Below are 27,222 nucleotides of genomic sequence, written 5' to 3'. Positions count from 1 at the left end.
TTATTAATGTATGTTTCTAAAATGTTAAACCAATGCTGGAGTTGCATGTGGATTATTCTACTCTTACCAGTCATTCAAATGGAAAATCCCATCTTCAGGAAAAAAGATAATCCACAGATATCTACTGTAAAGACTTTTATTAATATTGATCATGTATGTTCAGAATCAGAATACCTTTATTCATCCCACAGAGGGGACATTTTGGAAAAAGAGCCAAAGACAGCTTAATATTAACTAAGAAGCATGCATAACAAAAATGTAAAAGATATTGTACATATTGCACATATTGCGCATGGTTGTTATATACGTACAAGGGGTGTTATAGCTAGAGTTCCTGGTTATAACACTGTCTCTGATTCAGGTCTGTAACGTGATGAGCCCCAGTCAGAACAACTGGGTGAGGACGGGCTGGCTCCCCAGAGAAGGAGCCCGGAGGATCTACATCGAGGTCAAGTTCACCCTGAGAGACTGCAACAGCATGCCGGGGGTCCTGGGCACCTGCAAGGTAACATTCAGAGAGAGGGGGGAGACAAAGGTAGAAAGATAAGGGAAGGAGATGAGGAGAGAACTGTGAGCGAGGAAAGGAGGTCAAGCTGGAAAATCCCTCTTAAGATTTATTTATTTATTGTTTTTATTAGTCCATTTATTGAACATGTTAGAAAACAAAACAAACAATAATAATAATTATTATTATTATTATAACAAAGAGAAGCAAAAAATAAATAAAAATTCTCAAATAGTTTTCGTCATGTTCAAAAGGGGCAAGAAGAAGCTTAAAAACGTTTCTGGTCCTCCCCCCTCTAACGTACATTCTTCATGAAAATCAAAGTTCATCTTAAAAAAACTTTTACAACGACAAGAAATAGCAAGCATCACTGCACACGTCCTGCTCATAACCAATCAGGATTTGGTTTCTAATTAATAGTGTTAGTTTAGATCAGGGGTGCCCACACTGTTTCAGCTTGGGAGCTTTTAAAATGAACAAGCCCAATAGATCTACCACAGGCCCAATCTGTGTCGCGGGGGGGGGGTGCTAGTGGACTACACGGCGGATAAACTTTGGCGCTTCAGATGAGGAGGTGTGGCCCCCTCATACCTGCATGAACCCGCATGGCACAATACAGCTCAGACTGGCTTATCTGTACGTTAATCAAGTGGAAAATGCCATAGTAAGGATGGATGATAGGCTAACTTAAACATTTCTTTTACTAAAAAACAATATATATATATTTTTTCAATGCCATGCGATCTACCCACACTACCTTTGCGATCGACTGGACGTATTGGGCACCCCTGGGTTAGATCAATTATATACGATATATAGATAATAGGTTATTATTATTATTTCAGCTCATCGTTATTCCACAGATTTCACTTAAGATCTGGAAAAAGATCTTATCTAAGAGATGATGTGCAGCGTCACTAATGAACAAAGAACACCAACATGGTGATCAGGATCTTGCAACGAGTTGACTCACAATATAGATTTTTAATGATTTTATTTTTTATAATATTTGTATCTTCGGCTAAGAAAAATGTAATGTCCACAGCTATCTTTAAATGTACCGGACTTCTTACTGCTTATTGATAGGACTGTACTAACAGTGTTGCCCCTTGATACTCCTTAGCAACGGCCATGTTCTCCTTAGCAGTGGTGTGTTAGCGAAAATTAACAACCTCTGAAATATCTAAATTGACCAATCAGAATCGAGTATTCAGCAAAGCCTTGAAAAATTACCAAATAAAATGTGTTGTATAAAATAGGTTGAAAAACCCCCAATTGAGGTAGTTTCAGTCCATATTTAAAGAGTAAACTAGGTTAAAATGTATAGCTAATGTTGTTACCCACATTTACACGTGATCTTTCTACCTTTGTTTGTTCTACAGGAAACCTTCAACCTGTACTACTACGAGTCCGACAGGGCGGTGGGCTCAGCGGTGCGGGAGAACCAGTTTATTAAGATCGACACCATCGCTGCTGACGAGAGTTTTACAGGCGTGGACCTGGGGGTCCGCAGACTCAAACTCAACACTGAGGTATGAGCAACAACACCAAACAACAGCATGGTCCAAACCACAGGTAGATGTCAGTCCAGGCTCTTTGAAGCAATGTCTTACTCAGAGATGGCAAAAGTGCACACATCCTTTATTCAAGTAGAAGTTCAGATACTCGTGTTTAAAAATACTCTGGTGAAAGTAGAAGTACTGACTAAACTTCTTTACTCAAGTCAAAGTAAAGAGGCTTTGAAATGTACTTCAGTAAAAAGTACCCATAACTAGCAGCTGTTTTAAAGAGTACCTGAACTCCCTTTATATTAATAGAACAATAATGTCATTGTTAGCTAATGAATGTTTCCATGCTGACCAACGGCAACATGACAACGTTTCCATTGGTCCCTCTTCTTTAGAGAAGACCAGGAAATGATGGATACACGGATCGTGTTCAAATCAATAGGCACGCAATGACTCTAAAGAATAATGATCACGCCACCAAACACACATTCAGACTAAAGGAAGCAGCCTGTTTGGAAAATGAGAGAAGTAGAAAGTACAGGTATTTGAGTTCAACATGTAAGAAGTAGAAAGTACAGGTATTTGTGTTCAACATGTAAGAAGTAGAAAGTACAGGTATTTGTGTTCAACATGTAAGAAGTAGAAAGTACAGGTATTTGTGTTCAACATGTAAGAAGTAGAAAGTACAGGTATTTGTGTTCAACATGTAAGAAGTAGAAAGTACAGGTATTTGAGTTCAACATGTAAGAAGTAGAAAGTACAGGTATTTGTGTTCAACATGTAAGAAGTAGAAAGTACAGGTATTTGTGTTCAACATGTAAGAAGTAGAAAGTACAGGTATTTGTGTTCAACATGTAAGAAGTAGAAAGTACAGGTATTTGTGTTCAACATGTAAGAAGTAGAAAGTACAGGTATTTGAGTTCAACATTTAAGAAGTAGAAAGTACAGGTATTTGTGTTCAACATGTAAGAAGTAGAAAGTACAGGTATTAGTGTTCAACATGTAAGAAGTAGAAATTACAGGTATTTGTGTTCAACATGTAAGAAGTAGAAAGTACAGGTATTTGTGTTCAACATGTAAGAAGTAGAAAGAACAGGTATTGTTAAGAATGTAAGAAATCAAAGTAAAAAGTAATCAGAAAAATAAGTAGTGGAGTAAAACACAGAAAAATGTACTTGAGTACAGTAAGGAAGTATTTGTACTTCCCACCTCTGGTCTTACTTTGGATTTGAAGTGCACTCTGATTCTCAGCACGTAAACCTCTGCAGAAGTTCAAGACGAGTTGGAAAGATCCACAGAGAGAACCTCTTCCTGTCTGTCACTCGCTGCAGATCTGTTAAAGGAAACGAACAGCAGTTCAGCATCATGGGAAATACTTTGATATCGATAGCAACTTCAAATTTGATGCTGGGTAGTGGAGCTTGTCTTTTATTGATACCTTACATTGTTAGAAAGATGAAGATATAAAGGGAATGGTATAATTCATTGCACACTGTCCTTACATCTGGTGCGCATTGATCCTGAGTTTAGTATAGGAAGCACAACTTCAATAAGGTTGTGGTTTTGGGGGATAGCCATTGTCTCATCATCTTTTTAAATGTATCCCAGGAATCTGTTATTTGAATCCATTTCGATCCAAATTCAAAAGTGCTAACATCTTATTGTTAAGTTTAAAGAAAAGCTTCTCAATGTCTTCTTTTTTCATTATCAGAGTCTATTAAAGTCTTATCCTCACCATGTTCTTTAGGAAACTACTTTTATAAAGGATTATTATCACTTTACCTAATATGAAAAAAGTACTGGGCACTAAGACTTAACACTAACTCAAAGCCCTACTACTTAGTTATTAAGCTAAACCTGTAAACAATCGCTTCTCAAAAGCAGCCATGAGCAAGTTATCGTGCTCGTAGTTCAACTTTGGGGACTTTGACTTGCGAATTTGTGCTGTTGACCAATAACAATCAATTTAACAACTCCAAAATAAAGAAATCTATAATCAATTAGCAGCATTTCAACATTGACTTTTCGTTACCTCATCTGTCAGGGTAGAGATTTAGAGTTTAAGAAAGGTGTACATGGCAAAGATATGTCTTTTGAATAAACAAAGCTAAGCGCTAAGAGCTCACAAATTGGATAATTGATTGTTAGAGAATGTGTAAGCTTAGAGAGCTTTAATGTTCTACAATTGAACAAAATGGGGAAGTACCGAACAATGGACAGAAGACAGATAGAAAAATATTAAAAACACATCTGCCTAAGAACCATTTAATAATGCATTAGTTAGTTATAGGCAGTTTCTATAAAGTAAATTAGAAACAACAAGACTAGTTCTCACTTTCATTTGCAACCATTTAAGTTGTGAATAAGTCTGCAAACTGTCCCTATAGAAGCGTATAGACTTATTATATTCATATGCTTCCAAAGTAAACTTTTGAGTAATGTTTTGAATCCGTGCTCGGGTGTTAACAAGATAATCAACTGTGATAGAGATAAAAAACAAGCATATAAAAATGTAAAAACGTCCATGTTTCCAGGTTGTTGTTGTTGTTGTTGTTGTTGTTGTTGTTGGAGGTTGATTAATGGCTGCTGCCAAAGCACAACACCAAACACCAGTCCAGAGATTAAATTACAGCTGCGTTAACACTCTTCCACCTGTTTTGTTCACAAACCACTGCAGAGGCTTTAATATGAAAGAGTGAGGAAACTTTCCAAAGGGAACTTCTCCGATGCGTCGGTGCACCAATCAGAGTCGAGTAAATCTAATGAAAACCCACGCAGTCCTGATGCAGCAGATTAACTTGATTTATTCCTCTACGTTTTTGAATAATGCCGTAAAATGTTTTTCAGTTGGTCTGGACATGAATTTTTATTGTTTTATGGAAATCCATACATTTTAACTTAAACATCTCAGTCTTACAAATCTTATTTTCAATTGTTCCGAAGTATTACTGCATATATAAAGTATTTCGCCTTTATTTATCATCTCAATTAGGCAACACGTTAATTTTCTGAAAGCCAAGACTTCGTTTTTATTTGATTAAATGAAAACCCACTGTCTTGGTCCCTGCCTGTTTCTCTCAGCCTGTCATTCATTGTTTCGGAGATGGGAACAGGAGCTGTGTAGAGGAGACGGTTATTGCTGAAGTTGACACTCAATTCAAAAATTTTGTTATTTCCTGAATATGGCGATCAAAGTGAAATCTTCTGAAAACCAATATTTGTTTGCTTTAAATTAACCAAAAGCCTCCAATGACGAAATTACAAGTTGTTCATATACATCTATGTTTTTATCGTAGCGATCTGTGCGACATCTGCATTTCACATATCAACACGCTCATGATGACCTGAAGTGTGTGTCCTGAAAGCGTCAAATTGACACCTATTGAGATAGTTTCAGTCCATCTTTAAGGGGTCAATTAGGTTCAAATGTAAGAGTGAAATGATCTGAAAGCCAAGATTTGTTTGTTTTAAATTCACCAAAATCCCGAAATGACGTGAACACAAGTTGTTCATATAAATAATTTGTTATATATCGTAATGGTCCGTTGCGACATCTAACTGATTTTGATAAGGCGGGTCACATGTAGACACTCTCAAGATGACCTGAAGTGTGTGTGATGAAAGCATCTAGATATTGCCTGAATATCAAAAGTCAGATTTTTCTGAAAGCCAAGATTTGTTTGTTTGAAATTAACCAAAATAAATAAAAAAATGACGAAAACACAAGTTTTAGTTCTGAGAAGGCGGGTCACATGTAGACACTCTCATGATGACCTGAAGTGTGTGAGATGAAAGTGTCAAACTGACACCTATTGAGATAAATTCAGAATGTAACTATTAAAACAAGATATCACAGTAAAACGTTGCATTTGTATGAACATGTTATATATATGTATTTCACCTGAAGTGTGTGTGATGAAAGTGTGAAACTGTCCTCCCCCCCCTCCAGGTCCGAGGCGTTGGCCCTTTGTCCAAACGAGGTTTCTATCTGGCCTTCCAGGACATCGGCGCCTGCATCGCTCTCACCTCGGTGCGAGTTTACTACAAGCGCTGCGCCGGAGTGAGCCGTAACCTGGCGGTGTTCACGGACGTAGTGACGGGGGCCGACTCCTCCTCTCTGGTGGAGGTCAGAGGTCAGTGTGTGGATCACGCCGAGGAGAGGGACACTCCCAAGATGTACTGCAGCGCCGAGGGAGAGTGGCTGGTGCCCATCGGGAGGTGTGTGTGCTCCGCTGGGTTCGAGGAGCACCGAGACTCCTGCGTGGGTGAGTGGACTCACAGTGTTTCTTGGTTTGCTCGATGAACACTTTTACTGTCACTGGTGCACAACTAGGGTTAGGGTTAGGAACCAAAAACAAACAGGGACAAATCAGTACATGGGACTTTAAGGTTCTTTATTGTCAAACTAACGTAGCTACAGAGTAATTATGTCGTTGAAAATCCTGTCACAGGCTTCTCCAACAATGCAACACAATAATACAGATAAGCAGACAATATTAAACGTTCACGGGTTAGAGTTAGGCGAGCAACTCACAGCAGCAGTATGCCTACACTATTGTTATTAGTGGCGTGAACGTTACCACAAAACTATAGGCATATATATTATAGTTCATAACAGGTAATGTCAAAGCTACTGCATGTAGTTTAGCTGCAATATAGGCTATATGTAACATCTAACATTTACAAAAGTCACCTGTAATAGTTACCTTATTTAGGACTAGATGCCGTTTGCATGGTGGAGAGCAGCAAGGTGGATGAAGGGACCTTTGAAGACAGAGCCAGTGCAGCTCATGCACACTTCTTATCTCATAATTTCGACTTTCTTATCTCATAATTATGACTTTTTATGGGGATTTTAATTTTTTTAAGTGGCGGAAATGATATTAAAAGTAATACAACAAGAAAAATAGTTTTTAAAAAGTGAGAAAAAAAAAGTGGAATATTGCAATACGAGTTATTGGAATGATATATTAGATAATAGATAAATAATTACTAAGTAGCAGATGAATGTTGAGTTAGCTTAAATTCAAAAGCTCAAATACAAACGACTCCTGCGTTGGTGAGTGTTTCATTCTCAATTAACATTATTATTCTCACTTGTGCACGACATGTTCTTGTATTATTTGCACATTGGTCTTGCAACATTCTCTTGCAATATTATTATTATTATTGTTTTTTACATTTGTAATGTTTGTTATATGTCATATATGTTTATTTTGTACCGTTGGAGGAGCCGGGGAATTAAGGTTGTCATTGCCACAGTGACGCTGTAGCTATGCATGTGAAAAATAAAGCCTATGCACTTGGAACAAGGGTTAGGGTTAGGAAACAATCAAGAACATATCACAGGATTTGTTGATGCTGTACATGGGACTTTAAGTTAGCTTACATTCAAAAGCTCAAATTCAAATGTAAATAAATGTTCTTATTACATGGGCTGAGTTAGAACACTGTCAATAAAGGGATATCCTACATTTTATAATTCCACTTTATCAGATAAGATTATTAAAAAATAACCATCAGTACTAGAACTGAGACAATGCAATTCAAAATGTTGCCTTTACCGAACATAGCGGTAATGGTGATTTAGATATTGCAGTAGTTCATATTGCAATTTTGTTAAAAATGACAATCCATTATGCAGCCATACAGAAGTATAGAGATGTTATGATTAGGATATACGGTTCAAACATCAAGCAAAGTGAATTTCATATATAACCAGGAAATACCTCCAGATTATCTCATTTCAGCAAGACAAATATGGCACTACGTAAAATCGTTTCTTTAGCTGGCAATTTTAGTCCTCAAACATTTATTTTTATGGTTAAGCTTCCACTTCGATATTTTCCTATGTACCTAAGATAATTTAATAATAACATTTGATTTAGATTTTAACCTAAGCCTAAAAGAAAAGGGGAAAACAGAGACTAGAAAAAGGCTGTTACGATAAAATATAATATAAGTCCTTTCAATCATAGGGCTGGGCATTTGGAGAAATGTATTTGTGTTGATTACACCAATAACTACGACATGAGTGTTTTCTAAGAGTGATAAAAGAGAGAATTTAGAAACAGCGTGAACACTTACCGGTCACAAAATAAAAGCTAGGAATAAATCGATATTTTCTTTAATTTCGACGATTGTACTAATCTGCAGAAGATGCTGGAAAAAAATGTCCCTTCTGGCTTAATTTTTTTTTTTAATAGCTACTCTGTCACGCTCTTTTCCACTTCAAAAAAGCCATCATGTAAGAATCAGAGTTGCCCATTTATTTAATGATCCGAAAGTTTCCTCTGGGCTCAGAACATCAGCAGAAATTTAACCAGAGTGTAAAAAGAGCCTTTGAAGCAACACATGAATTTGGAAAAGGGTTCTCACCTTTCTAGTGAATCAAAAAGTCTGTTTGAAGTTCTGCCTGTGATCCTGTGAAAAGTTCATGGTTCGGTCAAAAGCTTTTCTGAGGTTCAACGCTGCTTTCAATCCGGTAAATACTGAGAGAAACGCAGAGTGTGTCTCTGTCCTGCTTCAGGAATAATAAGTGAGACGTTTAGATCCTAAGATTCTGGAGCCTTCCTATTTTTTTAGACCACGTTCTCTTTATTTGTGTCTTTTTCGATTTTTCATGGGGATTTGATTGCATGACCTCATGTGGCGAACTGTGCATACTTGAAGTTGCCATGGGTTACAGTAATTAAAGCCTATTAATCACAGCGCGATGGATAATTAAACACTAAAAGCCGTTTGTCAGCCAAACGAGCCGAACAAGTCACGCAACACCGGTTCGCTTGCATCCGTCCTGACCTGTTCCTCCTCCACACACACACACACACACACACACACACACACACACACACACACACACACACACACACACACACACACACACACACACACACACACACACACACACACACACACACACACACACACACACACACATACCTACACACACACCTACACACACACCTACACACACACCTAGACACACCTACACACACCTACACACACACACACACACACACACACACACACACACACACACACACACACACACACACCACACACACACACACACACACACACACACACACACACACACACAAGTGAAAAACACCCTTTTTCGTGCAAAAGAAAATTGTGTGTGTTTGTGCGTTTGTATTTATGCTGTTTTGGGGACCCCACTTTTTTACACACTCACCTCACGGGGACCCCTGAGTATTTGGGGATCAGTTCCTAATTTTAAGCCATTTGAAATTAATGCAAAAATCAATCTTAGGGTGCTGTAAAGTGTTTAGCTTTGGTCCATAGTGTGTGTGTGTGTGACCGGTTTAGAGAGCCACTCTTCTATAATTAGTTTTAGCTAATTAGCATTAGCGCAGAAAGGCAAAAACAGAGCCTCGAACCAAACTAAGGACAAGGTTGCAAGACAAATCTGGAATCACATCATGTTTATGGAACACGTTTTCTCCTCACTGAGGCTGAACACACAAGTCATCTTAACTACTGGAGATATATTTTTTTCAAGACGGTAAAAGCTTAAAAGCACCGTAAAATATAAATAACCTGCTCTATGATAACTCTCAGACAAGGTGATGTTTTCACTCCGTATTTCCTTTACCATTACATCACAGCAGCTGTAGTAGAAAGTGGGTTTCCAGTGGACGCAGGGGGAGGGGATGGGCGAGTAAAGAGCTCTTCAGTAAATTCTCCGCTGACGTCTTGTCTCTTCTGGCACCGAACTGGGTCGTCGTGCTAATTCGCCCTCGCCAAATCCAGCCACAGTCACGCACACACGAGACCAGACAAGACACAGCGAGGGGCGGGGCGGCACGAGATGGTGAAAGGAAGACGGCTTAAGTGGGGAACGCCTGTATGTGTGTATGTGAGCAGATAGAGGGGAAAAATCATGAACGTGCGTGAATATGTGTGTGTATATGAGCGTGGTTAAGTGGTTCTCCCCTGACAAAGGTGCAGAGCTTTGGCTGAGAGCACGACATGTTTTTTGTGTGTGTGTGTGTGTGTGTGTGTGTGCGAGCACAGGGTTGCGTGACATGCCGTTAAAAGTGTCACAGGGAGGAAGGCAATGAAAGACGAAAGGAAAAAGAGAGGAGGGTGGAGGGGGAAAGACTCGGTTGGAGTAGAACCCTCGTCCACTTGAGTTTACATCAAAACACTGAGTCATTGTGTGTGTGTGTCTAGTTGAGCATACATGTGTGCAGGTGTGTACTGTAAGTGTGTATATGTGTGTCTCTGTGTGTGTGTGTGTGTGCCCCCTGGTGCCGGGGAAGAATGGACTAAAGTGCCCCCATACAGTGCGAGTGATCGAGGACACACTGATAGGAGCCACACACACTTAGGCTGGTCACATCGACTCAGCTCAGCAAGCCCACCCAAGCCTGACACACACACACACACACACACACACACACACACACACACACACACACACACACACACACACACACACACACACAGACGGAGACGCTGGGGAGAGAGGGGTTAGTTCCCTCCTCTGCTCAGTCACTGGACCACAGCCTGTCCTAGTCTGTGAACTTCACCTCTGATGCTTTTATTTAAATAATGCTTCAGTTTGTTTGTAGGGAAATAACAGGATTTAGAAACTAGAATACAAATGCACACACTACAGTTATCCCGGCAAGACATCCCAGGAAAAATGAAAACTTCTTGAAGTAAGTGATCAACTAAGTATAGTTACTAAGATGTTACCCTTTACACCTGAAGTGTTTTGCAACATGTGTAGAATTTTACAATATATTTATATTTCTCAAAATATGTTCCATTGTCTAACTCTAAGCCAACACTGCAGCCTGAACGATGATGAAACTTTTTATTTTAACAGATGCACTTTGTTCAGAATATTAACTCGTATTTTTACATAGGTAAATTACAACAACGAACACAAGAAAAAAATGAAATGAAAAATGTAGAAATAAATAAATAGTAAGAAAAGAAAATTATAATCTAAGGATCATACCATCCCATTTCTTTCAAGATGTTTACAGAGGGGTCGTTCACATCTCATTTACCATTTTATTTCCAAAAACATGGCAAATAATTGCTTTTTTTAATACCTTTGAAATATTGAAAAGTTCCTCAATAAAAATTGATTTGGTCCTCGGAAAAATATACATATATTCTTAAATAATGCCTCATTTTATTTATAATTTAATATTTAAAGGCTGAATTTGGTTAAACTTCATTTCAACCTAATTTCCACTTTTTCAGTTTCATAATGTATTTGGCCTTTCCACAGATTCATCATCATAGATTATCGTAGCCTTCAGATTGGTTTGATCGCTTTGTAAAGATGAAATCATGACTGAAGCAAATAATCAGATTTAAGTTGGTTGTCAGTTGTACAATGTCGAGAGTCTGATAACATTTACATCTGAATGATTATTTTGAGTTCATAGTATTGTTAAAGTTGTGTTTTTATTAAATCCTGCCATTTATGAACAGCACTCTATAAGGCCTTGCCCATTGAGCTAACAGTATAGAGTACATTAGCATCAACATAAATTAGAATATTTAATTGATATGACTTTCTTTATAAGACTTAAATAAATGCTGAACATAGGCCAATCATATACAAAATCTTAGACGTTATGTTGCATTGTTAAGTAAGCCTATTATCAGAAAGTCTTTTTACATTTGGAAAAGGAAAAACTGCATCAATTCACTCTGACATTTACTTGTATTTTTTGTTGGAAAGATTAACTTTGGATAAAAAATGCTACCATCATTCTCAGATCATACATTTGATGATCTTTGAAGCTATTCTGTTTTAGCCTTAGCAATAATGTGTCGTCATTGTGTGTGTGTGTGTGTGTGTGTGTGTGTGTGTGTGTGTGTGTGTGTGTGTGTGTGTGTGTGTGTGTGTGTGTGTGTGTGTGTGTGTGTGTGTGTGTGTGTGTGTGTGTGTGTGTGTGTGTGTGTGTGTGTGTGTGTGTGTGTGTGTGTGTGTGTGTGTGTGTGTGTGTGTGTGTGTGTGTGTGTGTGTGTGTGTGTGTGTGTGTGTGTGTGTGTGTCCAGCTGTGTGTGGTGTATGTCCAGGTGTGTGTCAAGGTGTGTATGTGTTTGTGTGTCTCCATGTGTGTGTGTATGTCCAGCTGTGTGTGGTGTATGTCCAGGTGTGTGTCAAGGTGTGTATGTGTTTGTGTGTCTCCATGTGTGTGTGTGTGTCAAGGTGTGTATGTGTCTCCAGGTGTGTGTGTGTGTGTGTGTGTGTGTGTGTGGGTGTGTGTGTGTGTGTGTGTGTGTGTGTGTGTTTGTGTCCAGGTGTGTCATCCTGGCAGTTCTTGTAATTTGTCTCCTAAGCAGACGCAGTGATTGGTTCCTGCAGTCACTGATGCATTGTGGGATTGCTCGCTGTCAGTCACAGAGAGACTTAAAATAGTAAATAAAGGGTGAGAGATTGAAGGAAAAGTTAAATAAAATGAATATGGTAAGAAACAAAACAAAACACTGACGGAGATTATGAAACAAAGTGAAACGAGCGAGGTGAGGCGTCAGGAGAGAAAAGCCGTGACACATAATGTGATCGTAATCTGTCGACGTGGCACCTTAGAGAAATATCAGAGGGAGACGAGGAGGATTTAATAAACCTCCCCTATATATTTATTAATATTCATGTTTTATATTTATTTCCACACTGAGAGGAGCTTTTGTCCCTCTCCTGGCCTGTCAGCACACACACACACACACACACACACACACACACACACACACACACACACACACACACACACACACACACACACACACACACACACACACACACACACACACACACACACACACACACACACACACACACACTGAAGCTCCAGAGACAGAGCAGTGACAGGGTGAAGCCCCCTGATTGGCTCCTGGTCACGAGGTCTATGCAGGTGAAAACAGCTGACACTCAGGACAGAGGAAAACTAGGGATGGCTTTCTTCAATAAAAAAAGAAGTGTAGATATTTATTATTTATTTATTCAGTAAAAATATTGAATATTTTGTCTCCCCCCAAAGCTAATAATTGTATATAATTCTGGATAACTTCAGAAAGGGACCTGAGACAGGAGCTTGTGAGATCCACATGTTTTAAAAAACAGAATATATATTAATATTATTATTAATTTATATATCATAGACGATAGTGGATAGTTACACCAACTGCCTATTTAATTGATTTAGTCTTTTAGGCTACTTTTATTTTTATTTATTTATTTAAATGCAGTAGGCGAACACCTGGTTTATTACACCTAAACAAAATATCGTGCTTTTTATTCATTGATTAAACCAAAACTGAATTGTGGACACATTGATACTTGATTTCTTGGTTTCTGCTTTTCTAAAGTCACATTGTTCTGTTGTCTTAAATAACATTACATTTCATTTGGTTGAAGCTTTGTCAAAAGCCACTTACAATAAGTGCAAAAACCATAGAGACTTAAAGGTGGGGTAGGTCATTTTGGAGAAACCAGCTCGAGTAATAACACATTTAATAAGAATACATTTAATTTATATAGCGCTCCTCATCTGCCAAGACAAATCTCGAAGCGCTAGAATTTGAAAATACACAACCGGAAAAAATCTGCCACTTCCTTAAAGAGCCCCTCCTCCAACACACACGAACGCGCACATGACCAATGAGGGCACGAGATAAGTTTGTGCACAGATGGAAGGCTGACAGGCAGGTAGGCCATCCAGTTACTTTAGCCGGCTCAGATGATTGGTCGTGCTTTTTACAGTACCACGGATGGGATATTTTTATGTATTTATTGACAAAGCATTTAATATATTCATTGCTATCGGGATGTTAAGAGCATTCCATGGAATATAACAACAAGTGTTTCTGAAGTGAATTACCTACCCCAACTTTAAACTCAACAACAACTAAATGGCAGATATATTCACTTCAAGTGTTGGTGAATTAGTTACAAGGCCTACATTTAGGAGAAGGGGTCGGATTAAATAAGTGTAAACTTCTTCCGACCCCTTTTCGGACGTGTAATTAGCTAAAGCTTTGTTGTTTATTGATATCAGACAAATGATACTACAGATTATTCAATTATTAATTAAATATTTGGTTTTGTTATTGCATTCATTTGTATTGTCCTGTATCATGTCTGTATCATCTTTTGTTTCATTTGTATTTTTTTTGGTTTTACGCGCTCGAAAAAACTAAACTAAATTAACTTTTTAAAGTGCCATTTTGTTCGAGTAAAAACATCCTGTTGATATTTAACATGTTAGCTATGAGCTGCTACGTCTTCCCTCCACTTCCTCCTAGTTCCTAATAAAGATGCAGTTTGGATGATTTGGGGAAACAGATGATGGCGAGGACTTCATTATTTCCCGGCTCACGACCACTTGAGTGGAACACGATGTTCATAATTGCTGTCAGATTCAACTTGTGGCCGGGCGCTATGGAGAACGTATGAGAAGCTGAAATTGAAGCGGTCTCCGGAGAGGGGGGGTGGGGGAATACCAAGTGATCAAATTAGTTCCTTCCTCCTGGCGGTCTGTAAACAAATGCTGATCAACAACACTGTTACTGTTTAGAGGCAAGTGACACCGAGGCTGCAGAAACACTCCCACACACACAGCCTCCGGCGGGAAGTTGGGGTGAGCTCACACACTCTCACACACTCTCACACTCTCACACACACTCTCACACACACACACACACACACACACACACACACACACACACACACACACACACACACACACACACTCACACTCTCACACACTCATTCACACACACACTGAGTGAGAACAAGTCACACTCAGATTTAAAGGTGAAATGATGTATCGATGTCATTAAATCTCTTTTTATTTTATTTTACACTCAACACTTAACTTTTAAAAACCGGTAGAAGTTAGTGAACACAGAACTGGATACAATAATTGTAAAGATAAATAAATGAATCCATAAATGAATAAATAAATAAATATGAAATGTTTTAAAAAATACAATTAAAATAACAACCAAATATAATACAATTATAATAATCTACTAAAAACTGTTAGAAGTTGGTAAACACAGGACTGAATAGAACATTGATAACAAGTAATAACAAATTGAAAAATACATGGGAAAATAAATAAATAAATAAGAAACAAAATTTAAATTAAAATAAGAATACAAAAATAATGAAATGGTAATAAATACAATATTGTAATAATGCAGTTATGGCCAAAGCGATGCCAATTGTCCTGATTTGGATAAACAAACACTTTACAAACGCACAAAAAATCAGCCATCACATCTGCTGAGGCCTCCAGCTGTGCAGGGGGAAACGAGGAGCTGGGAAGGTGTGTGTCCAAATGTGTGTGTTAATGCACTAATGTGTGTGTTATGAAACGTGTGCACATCTGTTTGTTAGAGTGTGTGAGCATTAGTGCGGAGGGATTTGTTGTTGCTGTGCCAAGACTTATTAGTGTGTGTGTGTGTGTGTGTGTGTGTGTGTGTGTGTGTGTGTGTGTGTGTGTGTGTGTGTGTGTGTGTGTGTGTGTGTGTGTGTGTGTGTGTGTGTGTGTGTGTGTGTGTGTGTGTGTGTGTGTGTGTGTGTGTGTGTGTGTGTGTGTGTGTGTGTGTGTGTGTGTGTGTGTGTGTGTGTGTGTGTGTGTGTGGGGATGATCCTCATTGGATGATTGTATTGGTCGTGGCGGAGGGGAGAGGAGAGGATTAGAAAAAAGGAAGGAGGAGAGAAGAGAATGTAAGAGAAGATGAGGAAAAAGGAAGCAAGTGATTACAGTAAAGAGGAGAACACATCAGAAGAAAGGAGGAAAGGAAATAGGAGAGGAAGAGAAATGAACAAATGTGGAAAGGATGTAAGTAAAAAGAGGAGGAAGGGGTGAAGGGCATGAAAGAATAGAGAGCAGAGCATAGGAGGAAAATGAGGAAAAAAGAGAGGATAGGAACAAAGGAAAAGAGAACGAGGAAAGAGGAGAGGAAAATGGATGAGAAGAGATGGTATTATTAAACAATGTAATGCTGCTAAGCCATCATGAGTGTGTGTGTGTGTGTGAGAGAGAGTGTGTGAGAGGGAGAGGGAAAGCGGGAGATAACACAGTGAATCGTATCTCTGCCAGACACAGCTCTGTTGTGTCACTCAAACTTCCCTCCAATCTTTGTTGTGATTGGCCGAGGCCCTATCTCAACAGCAGGTGCAAAGGGCTACACATCAGTACACAATGCAACTTTGCTCACACACACACACACACACACACACACACACACACACACACACACACACACACACACACACACACACACACACACACACACACACACACACACACACACACACACACACACACACACACATACCATGCATACATCACTTCAGGGGACATTACATTGACTTACATGCATTTCCTGGAGACTTATCCTAACCTTAACCATAACCAACACATGTCTAAACCTAACCCTCACCCTAAAATTAAGGATTCCCCTCATGGGGACCTCCATTTTGTCCCCATAAGGGAGGCGAGTCCCCACACGTGACTGTCTAAACAGATTTAGGTCCCCACAAGTATAGTAACACACACACACACACACACACACACACACACACACACACACACACACACACACACACACACACACACACACACACACACACACACACACACACACACACACACACACACACACACACACACACACAATCACACGCCTGCATTTGGTCGTTGCCAAAAGACACACAAACAAATCCTTTTATGTGCAGCCCATGCTTAATCCAGGAATGAAAACAGCAGGGTTGGGAGGGTTACTTTGAAAATGTATTACAATATGAGTTACCTGTGAACAAATCTAACCAGTAGCCTCGTCTAAGTATCACATCTAAGAGTAACTTGATTACTTTCCGTTACTTTGGGATTACCTCAATATCAAATGCAAAGTAACTTTAGGGAACTTTGGGATTTTAGCCTTTGCAGACCATTAACATGCCAAAAGCATAATTGGGCCTCTTTAGAATATCCATAGATGGTTATATTTTCACTCAATTAAATCATTTTTGAATTCAAGGTCACAAGCAAGCTTGGATGTTAGCGAGTTGCGTAATTTAGTTTCTAATTGCAGCGATATAGAATATTTTTTCGTCATTAAGTTGGTAGTCGACTGCTTCGTGAGGCAGATTGGAAGGAAATAACCTGCCGTGACACCGTGTTTTTAAGTTGATTCAACTTTGGTTCAAGCTTTACCTGCCTTTATTACCTCATTCACACCAACGGTGTTTCAGGGCCGGTTCGGAGCTGGAGCTTGAGAAGCACCGGGTTTTCGTGTTGACACCGCAGCGGAGCCGCCTCTTAGCTCCGGAATCCGGTTCGTTTCAAGCACCAACAAATTGTCCGGCCAGAGCAAAAGCACCGCATATGTCACGCTTACGTCGAGGTGGGGGCAGGGGCGGGATCTACTCCTGAACAACAAACAAAAAGCCGGCGTTTTATCCAGTTTGTACACAACGATGGAGAAACTTAACAAGCAGCAGCGGTCCACTGAAGAGACCAGCTACCTACTGGGAATCTGGTCTTCCGAAGAGGTACAGAGGAAGCTGGATCACAATCGGCCATTGCTGTTGTTGTCGGTGTCAGCTGTGAGGGGTTTCCGCGCGGTTTGGCTTTATGAAGCAGGCACGCTAACGGTTACGTCATGACGCAAACAATGACGCAATGACGCAGCACCAGTCGGACTCTGGGCGGTGTGAAAAGAGCCGGAGCTAAACCGAAGAACCGGTTCTGAACCTGAAAAGCTCTAGCACGGAGCTTGAACCGGAGTTGCGTTGGTGTGAATGAGGTATATGTGAATACATTGGGCTACTCAGCCTACGCACATGGTACATTTGATAAATGGCCACTATAACGTGCTTCTGTGATGATTGCAAATATGACCATAAACCAAAAACTCACACATTTCTCTTTGGCATGGGGAGTTTTATGGGAGGTATTTTCACTTTCCAAGATCACAGCCATTATTTGGTTCACCACGGTGTTATCCTAAGCCTGAAACAAGAGAGCTGCTGGGTAAATTATTGATTGAGTGTGTGCCACCCCTGGCCCTCAGTAGCCACCGTGTCCCAGTCCAGTGTCTAAGAGCTATTAGTGGTGACAGTAAGGAGACAGGAGACATGATAGCAGATCACTGGGAAGCTGGCAGCCCCCGTCTTGAGGGACTGCGGGACTTCTTCAAATGATTTTCTGCCCTGACTTCTTGTTGAGTTAAACTGATGTGCACACAGGGCGCCGTCACTTACTTTCCTGTTGCAGGCCCCCACTGAAGGAGCACAGTGTGTATGGATGTGGACGGTTGGATGTATGTGTGTGTGTGTCGTGAATCGTAATGAAGTTGGCATTTAAATTAGGAGGACAAGGGGGACAAAGTTCGCTCTTCCATCAATGTCTGTTGATTCCTTGGTCAGATAAATTGACAGTATAGAAACATTTAAAAGGTTATTCTATGCAATATGTCCGTCATTTCTTATTGAAAACCAGACTATGCTCTAATGCAGTCTGCTAAGATGTCACTTGAACATTTAAGTGGCTCTCAGTTCGGAGACAACTAATGAGTCAACTGTTTTACTTCGGGAATGATACACTTTGCTGTTGCAGATTTCAATTCAAGTCAAAGTCAACTTAATTGTCAATCTTTCAGTTTGTGTGTACAGACAGAGAGATCGAAATACCGTTTCCCACAATCCCGAATACAAAAATACAAATATATATAAAAATATATACGTATGTCCTGTATACACAATCAACAGACACATGTATACATATGCACACAATAAGACATAAATACAAGCACAACAATCAATATAAACAAAATAACAGTCACTTCAATATCTTTGGCAAATGTACATTAGTGAAATATTGTCAGTGATGCGTCCTAAAACCCGGAAGTAAACTCCGTCCGGTTCCTTCGTCAAAAACGCAATGCAATTTCTCCATAGGATTTTGTAAAATAGCTGGAAATAATGTCTGTGGTTGAAACACATTTAAGAAACGGATCACGTTTTGTTCAGCCGGATAATCTCCACATGTCTACCTACTTTAATAATTTTCTAATCATAAATCTAGTCGCCAGAAGCAAAATGCTAACGTTATGCTATAAACGAACTACAGCAGGGTCGCTGCTTCAACGTCACGCCAATTTAAGATCCATATTCAAACATACAGATTCTAAATGGTACAAGTTGAAGCGTTTGTTTGAACAGTCTGCAGGAGGCAGGTACTTGCTTTCAAGCAGAACAAGGGCAAACAAACTTAGCGGGAGTGTTTACGTGTTCGGTGTTATGACGTAAAACGGCCTGGACAACTTCTGTAGTCCTATTCAGCCACTTGTTAACAACCATCGATTTTCAGACACGTAAACTCTTCAGAAATCACCAGCGGGTTTACTGCTGATGCATTTAATGTCGTAGAACGAAACGTGATCTGTCTCTTCAATTTGTCTCAAACACAGACCTTATTTGGAGCTGTTTTCCAAAATCCTATGGAGAAATGCATTGCTTTTTGTCGAAGGAACCGGACGTGGTAAAAATGCTTACTTACTTCCGGGTTTTAGGACGCGTGGTTCTCTATAGCAGCCTGAAAAGTGTCTGGTGCTGGATTTGAGTGGTGTCAAATTCACCTAACTTATAGTTTAAGTAAAGTATTTGTTCTCAACATCAATCAACCACCTGCCTAAGATCCAAACTAGGGATGCAAATTATCGATTAATTCATTAATCATTAGTTGATTGACCTTATCGATCGATTAACGATTAACTGATATAAACGGCTTTTTTCCTGAGAATGTAAATTTCTCACTGTATCGATAGTGTCTTTAACATAAAAAGCTAAATATTGCTTATTTACTGAATAAAAATGCATGCTATATTGCACAATTGATGTTTTATTGTACCAGTTAGGATAATGTGCAGATAATGGCATTTATGTAGTTTAACAAAATAAATTAAGCACAGAAAATTCAAATACATAAAAAAATAATTGTGCACTGGCTCACCTGTCGCATGTGAAACATTAAGCAAAATAAAATTAATTTTAAATAGAAATCTAAACAATATGGGTAGGCCTAGCCTACACAATATTAAGCCTACACATTATAATCTGGTTAACTACATATGTAAAACTTGAAACATTAGCAGCAGCATTTATAATCCCCTTTGGTCTGAGAAAGGTAACAGTAAGATAACTAGCCCTGGAAACTTCAAATATATTCTGAACACAACTTAAATCATCCCTGAGGAAGGTGACAGTAACATTAGAGGGCGACCCTTAGAACAGTCAAATGAAGATATAGGCTACCTCTCCTGAAACAAAAACATTCCTGTCTCAATGTGTTTTGAATAGGCTCCTGACCTTGACCCCTCTATTTTTGTTCAAGAAAATAAGCATATTAACGTGGTCAGGAGTAAGTCGTGTGCGCAGCCTGTTTACAGTCAGGCCAGCTGCTGAGAATACACGTTCTGATGGGACAGACGTGCCCGGTATGCACAGATATCGTCGTGCCACATTTGCCAGCCTCGGAAATCTTCCTTCATTGACTTTCCACCATTCTGTGGGACTGGAATCAAGGAGTGGTGAGGCATCCTTCAGAAACATGTCCACTTCCTCTTTAATGTCATCGTTGCTGCTGGTGGTATAGTTTTCACCCAGTAGAAGAGTCATAGCAGAAGTGTGTCTCTGAAGTGTAGCTCCCTGGACTGGCACATCATCTCCAGTGGTGGCTTCATTTGTTGATGTGGAGTCCACATGTTCTTCCATAGCCAGTTCAAGCAGTTTGGTATTAGCTGAGATCCTGCTTGCTGGGCTTAGAAATCCCAGGTGCTTATGCCGTGGGTCCAGCATCGTTGCTATCATTGGTGTTGTTGATGTGAGGTCTTCAGACTCAACCTGTTAAAATTAAATAAAGGAGAAAGCTAGCATTAGAGTTTTATTTAATAAGGTTTGACATGACAAGGGTACAACTGCATAAAAACGCAGTTTACACTGTGACAATGTGTTGGTGATAAGTGATTCACCCCATAATCTGTTATATAGCTCAAATGTGATCGAAGAGTTTAATTAATTAATGGCCATAGCTTACCTTCATCCGTTCCCCCAACGAAGTGCGCACTTTAGATTTGAATTCCGCCACTCTGTTGCTGTCTCCATTTGCCATCTTGAGATGCGTGTTAATCAGACTAAATGTGATGGGGTACGTGTTGGATATGGATACCTCCGTCTCTGCTGACATTACAGTAGTTGCACATTGGAGAGCCTCTAGTGCTGGCGCTATGTCCTCCATAAGCTGCCAGAAGTCGTCTCTCAATTCCAGCGTCCTCGCATCTGAAAGCTTGGTCTCTGAGCGGTCTGTTAGCACAGCACACACGGCCCATCGCTGTTCTACGAGTCTGCCAAACATCGCATGTACAGAGTTCCACCTGGTCTTACAGGACTGAATGAGCCGATGAGCTGGTAGCTGCATTTGTCTTTGTTTTGCTTCTAGCGCTTTCGTTGCTGGTGTGCTGTGATTGAAGTGCTTGACCAGCCTGCCAGCAGCTCCAATTACTCGGTTGACACCAGCAGCAGCGAATCCGTCATTGACGGCCAGATTTAAAGTATGAGCAAAGCAACACACTGATTTCCAACTGACTCGTGCGGGGTTGTTTGCTGAAACAATGTTCCGAGCGTTGTCGTGCACACAGGCTACTACACGGCCGGTGAGTCCCCATGACTCCACAGCCTGGTTCAGTTTGGCAGCTAAATTATCAGCTGTATGTCTCTCGGATAAGCTCTCCGTAAGAAGGACTGCCGACTTTACCTGCCAGTCGTTTTCAATATAGTGGCAAGTAATCGTGATGTAGCTTTCTGTAGTCAGTGCTGTCCAACAATCCATCGTCAGAGCCACATTAGCCGTGGACAAACATGTTTTTAGCTTAGCCTTCTTAATTTCGTAGCGTGCTTCCAAGTTGGAAGTCACGGTCGCTCGCGAAGGGATGTTATATCCTGGCTCCATGAATTGTATCAGCTCCCGAAATCCCTCGGCCTCGGTGGTGCTAATTTGCATTACATCTCTTTCAATCATCTCGCAAATTCTCTGAGTAATGCCGTCTGCTTTTCTTTGGTCGCATACTCGCCTTCCCAGCACAGCAGCAATTGTAGGTTGTGAAGGCGACGGAATGGCTAACGTTACATGCAAGTTGTTCAGGTGGTATCTTAACGAACTTGTAGAGCTGTTGTATTTAAATGTAGCACCGCAAAGTTTGCATTGTGCGTCTTTTTCATCGTTAATTAATCTAAAATGCTCCCACACTCCACTCCGTTTTGACCGCCTCATCATTGTTTGTTTTAGTTTTTTTGCCGCCTCAAGTTTGTGACAGGTCTAGCTCTAGCGGCTCGCGAGAATCTCGGGTCACGTTCAAGTACGTCCTGTGGGAAACGGTCTTAGATTACAATGTTCAATTAGTCACAATTAATTTAATTTAATCGAGTAAATTCTTTTCGACAATTAATCGATAGTCGATTAACCGTTAACATCCCTAATCCAAACCAATTATTTAGACCCCAACTGCATTGTCTCTCCTCTTCTAACAGATCCCAATGTGTACACTAAGTAGGCTGGCTTTAAATAAATAAATGTTTATCAATATTCTTACCTCACATAGTCTTTTCTTGGGCAAGCCACACAGGTTTTAACAGCCCTCCAAGTATGTTTAATTTGTATTAAACTAGAGCTGACTTATGCTAACAGGTTGTATGTGAAATGACTCTGAAGGAGAGGGTTTCAGTTAGTATCAAAGGTCAATGAGTCCATGGGGTCACTGTGGCTCTGGGGTTAAATGGGTGTCTACCAATAAGAGGCAGATTGGCAGGTTTGATCACCACTCCCTCTAGTCAACACGTCAAAGTGTCCTTGGGCAAGATACCTAACCTCAAATTGTGTTGAAATGTTTTCAAGTTGAAAAAAGTGTCGGCTTAATGATGCGAAATGTAATATTTGATTATTTGTGGCTACTATTCAGGCTCGGTGACCTGCATCCTTAATTTACATCATCCTGCAATACATCATTATTTGACAAAATGTTTGCCTATTAAGCTTTTAGGTATGCTGTATGTCATATAGTTTTTATGTAAATGGTCTTCAAAGGCAAACATCCCTGTGTTTCTCTCCCACACACTCCCCCCCCTGCCTGAAACACCTCGATTGGACTCCTTTGTTTACTTCCTATACTGACAACACTAGCGCTTCTAACACATTGTACGTGATAGGCTAAGGGGCGGGACATCTCGAAGCGGTTGACCAATCACAACAGAGCCGGCCAGCTAACCAATCAGAGCAGACTGGGCTCTGACTCTTAAAGTTGTCCCGTCTATACTTCCTTATCTAAAAGCCTCCCATCTCATCATGTAAGCTGCTTTAAGAATCAGAGAGGACTTTTACTTTGTTTCGGATCTCGTGAACTTTTTCTGAATATCTCATATGACCGGAGCTGCCTGTCTGTGACCGTATTAGCGCAGTGTGACTCCTGCCTTGTTTTCAAATATATAAATAAAGAAAAACAGTTGATTAAGTTCCCCTGTGATGCATTGAAGCGATTTGCTAATGTCGGAAAAAGGAGAGAAGTTTAGCCTTCCTCTCGCTTCCATTTCCGACTCTCGCACTTCACATTGTCTGATCTTCTCAATCTGCTGCTAATATGCCTTTCAGAAGGCCCGTCTTTTTCGGAGCCACCCTCCCCCTTTCCCCTCCCTCCCCTCCCCTCCTCCTCCCAGTCCCTCCATCAGACACAGTTTAATGGTGACAGCCATTCAATCGGATAATTAACATCCGTTTAACGCTCATTAACCGGGATGTATTTGTCTCGTTTGATTTGTAATTACCAGCCCGTTTTCACAGAAAAACACTGCAGTAATGTTTCCTTTGTGATGGCTTCATTGATGGAATTGATTTGAACCCAGCAGGGAGGCCAACAGGGAGGCAGAGATGCATATGGCCTGAAAATATTGATGCCGCACTCTTTTTGTGTCCTAGTCTCTCTCGTATGAGCCTTCTCAGGCAGACAGAAATCCTGACAGCTAGAGAGGAATCAATTCGTAGCATGAACACAACATATACTTACAGACGTCTGCAGCTGTGATTTACAAACAAACATGATTCGCACCAAATGTGTGAGTGGAAAAGTATTTCAGATTCCAACTGAAATATTAGGTTTTTCCCGCATACAGATGTGATATCATTATTTCTCAAAGGATAGATAAACAAACATTTGAAAATAATCACTACATTTCTTACATTATTTGTGCCTTTTTTGTCAAATAAGACATAGTTTTAAACACAGTGTTGCACTAACATCATTGACCAGGGCTGGAGGGTTAAAAATGTACTCTCTGAAATACTAGTTACACATAAAAAAGTTTAATTAGTAATCTTATCTGATTATTACGGAAGAGGATTAGGGTCACATTAATTTTTTTTTTTGGGAGGATTTGAAAAAAACATGTTTTTTTTTTGTTCTGAGAAAAAATCAGAACTCTGACTTTTTCCTCAGAACAAAAAACATTATTTTTTTTGGGAGAAAAATTTCTCAGAATTCCGACTTTAATCTCAGACTTCTGAGATTAAAGTCAGAATTCTGAGGTTTTTTTTCAAATCCTCCCAAAAACCTTTTTATGTGGCCCTAATCCTCTTCCGTAGATTATCACAATAATTTTGTAACCTTATATACTTCGGTTACTTCACACTGCCATGAGACACTTCTTCAAAGAACATTCAAAAGTACTGTTATCCCCTAATGCTGATTATAGTGTCTCGGTGACCCCAACCCAACAAGCTGAATCCATCCATCCAACCTCCTTAAAGGATCCTTAACCATCCCAATCCAATCCTCTCTCGAGGTCATCGATCACGCAGCACACAGTGAATCAGGCCTGCCTCAGATCGGATAGGCCACTCCTTCGTTTAAGGCGTGCAATCCAGCTGTTAGTATCTGGAATTGCAAAGTAAAGAGGGGGGACAATGTAGATGGCGAGTGTCCCATTTCCACAGCTGATCTCCCCGACACGTTCATCCATCACTCGGACAGCTTCAGCGTCTCGTTAGCGGCTTCATGCGCTCCCCGGGGAACAGGCTAAGGAGCTGTTGGGTAACTTTGTCACCGGATAGTGGAGTGTGCTTGATTCCTTACAAGGACGATGCTACGAGAGATCTAGGACATCAGGAAGGTTTTGAAGCCCATGTAGAACTTTTAGATCTGCTTTGAGTTGGATACGCTATTCCTATGAAGTAACTGGCACATAGGGAATGAAGTGAATACATTCACTATGTTTATGAAGTGCTTTACCCAGTCTTTAGCACCCCTCAGAGCGCTTTCACAGCATTCACCCTTTCACCTATACTTTCCCAAAGACATATCGTCATGTTGACTTCAGGGATCAAACCTAAAACCCCCAAAACGCACATTTAGCACAAACTGCAGTAGCCATCATAACCCTATTTGTATATATTGTGTTTTACAGCAATCGTTAGTCCTCTCTCAAAACATTATCCCCTACACCTGACTTTTATTCTAACATATTTAATCGTTTGATTTGAACCGTGTGTGTACATTTATTATGACCTCGGGTCTTCCAGTAGCACAGATGTTCCTGTATACTTTGCCAGCCACTTGGTTATGACGCTCCATGTATGCATTGTACACCCTGCTGTTATGTGCTGCACTCTCTCAGGGGCTTAATCACACAATATCTTACTTGAGGAATGAAGGAGACTTAAGATCTGGAGCTCCTGAGCCGAGGAACCCTACAGTATACTTGTAAAGCTCTTAGCAAATAATCTGAGGGGAATTTCTTGTTGTTTGTTTTTAACTTGTGATGTGTCATTTTGTAAAGCACTTTGAGCCGTATGTGTTGAATGAAAAGTGCTATATAATTAGAGCTTTATTATTATTATTATTATTATTATTATTATTATTATACATCCGTCCAAATGGCAGAAGGTGAAAGTGATGGTGCACGGGGTCCAAGATGGCGGTAGCCTTTCTGACCGCTTTCTGTAGTTTGGTGTTGCTGTCCTTCTCACCCTCAGATTCCTGTCATGAGAGGAAACTGACATGTTGAGAATTTGTTCTCACATTTGATGTATTAAAACAAATTGACCAACCATCAATGGAAAGCCATTCAAAATCAACAAATTGAGTCAAAAAAGTCAAATGATGGTCATGAGACCCTAACCCTAATTTGTTCATAGTAAGACTTCATTTAGTGGTGGTTCTGCATTGTTATTTTCAATTACCCATCGTTTAAATCCTTCTTCACTGTCTTTTATGTTACTTTATTGATCTTTCAACCACAATTATGTAGAAACTCACCAAATGAAAGCTTTCACCAGCCAACCGGTTGCACTTAAGGCTTTCTACCTCCCTTACCCCCCTCCCTTGACTCAACCCTGAGTCTCCTCACGCGTGGGACGATGATGTGCTTTCTCCAGTTCCCCGTTTTTCCAATGTATTTATTTACCCACTTATACAGGGAATAAATCAAGGTCAGCACACAATGCTCCACACGGCTATTAAGATTCATTGTAATGCAAATTCCCCTGAAGCGAGTGTACTACATTGACAGGTACTGACACACCAAACAGTCACACACACACACACACACACACACACACACACACACACACACACACACACACACACACACACACACACACACACACACACACACACACACACACACACACACACACACACACATGCAAAGACACACACGTTTACCAACTTCGGTAAACTGTTTACTGAGAGGAGTGTGACGGAAAAAATAAGTAGGATTCTATTTTCCCGTCTCCTTCTGTTTCTTTATCCCTTCAGTATTCTTGACAGTATTGCAGTCAATTTCAAATCCATGCTTTAAAGTATAACAGACAGTGTTTCAAAGTTCTGTCCCTGAAAGACCATTCAAAAACTGTTTCTACTAGATGGTCATTCAATTGTTAATCAGAGTTATTTGTTTCTGTATTGTTGCATGCTGTTTAACTTTTTCTATAAACCAGGAGTTTACCTCTGAAGTTTTGCATGTTAGTTGTCAGTAAGTTCAACAAAATGTGATAACTGAAACACAATGTCAATTTAAACAAAAAAATGTCAAGGTTTGTTCCAATATGGCGTGTGGAAAGTGCCTTAATAATGCACATCAAATCCATCATGACG

At 40.0% G+C, this 27,222-nt stretch overlaps 1 protein-coding gene and 1 long non-coding RNA gene across 6 annotated transcripts in view; one reads left to right on the top strand and one right to left on the bottom strand.

Annotated features, from left to right (window-relative positions):
- The window catches only part of epha8 (eph receptor A8), a 126,260-nt gene that overhangs the window by 59,879 nt on the left and 39,159 nt on the right, over nucleotides 1–27,222 (top strand). For all 5 annotated transcript variants that reach the window (XM_079684935.1, XM_079684932.1, XM_079684931.1 and 2 more), the window contains exons 4-6: nucleotides 362–505; nucleotides 1,888–2,037; nucleotides 5,963–6,278. In XM_079684935.1, coding sequence (XP_079541061.1) covers nucleotides 362–505; nucleotides 1,888–2,037; nucleotides 5,963–6,278 — 610 coding nt within the window. The remainder of the gene's footprint in view (nucleotides 1–361; nucleotides 506–1,887; nucleotides 2,038–5,962; nucleotides 6,279–27,222) is intronic.
- LOC307041491 lies at nucleotides 19,908–21,903 on the bottom strand. The gene is made up of 2 exons (XR_013808771.1): nucleotides 21,120–21,903; nucleotides 19,908–20,926 (listed from the first exon to the last, which is right to left on the bottom strand). It is a non-coding gene; the product is annotated as an uncharacterized lncRNA (long non-coding RNA).

The sequence above is a fragment of the Notothenia rossii genome (genome assembly GCF_949606895.1).
Source record: "Notothenia rossii genome assembly, chromosome: 5".
NCBI lineage: Eukaryota > Metazoa > Chordata > Actinopteri > Perciformes > Nototheniidae > Notothenia > Notothenia rossii.
The sequence above is the reverse complement of the archived record's forward strand: the minus strand, read 5'-3'. Positions and strand labels throughout refer to the sequence as shown.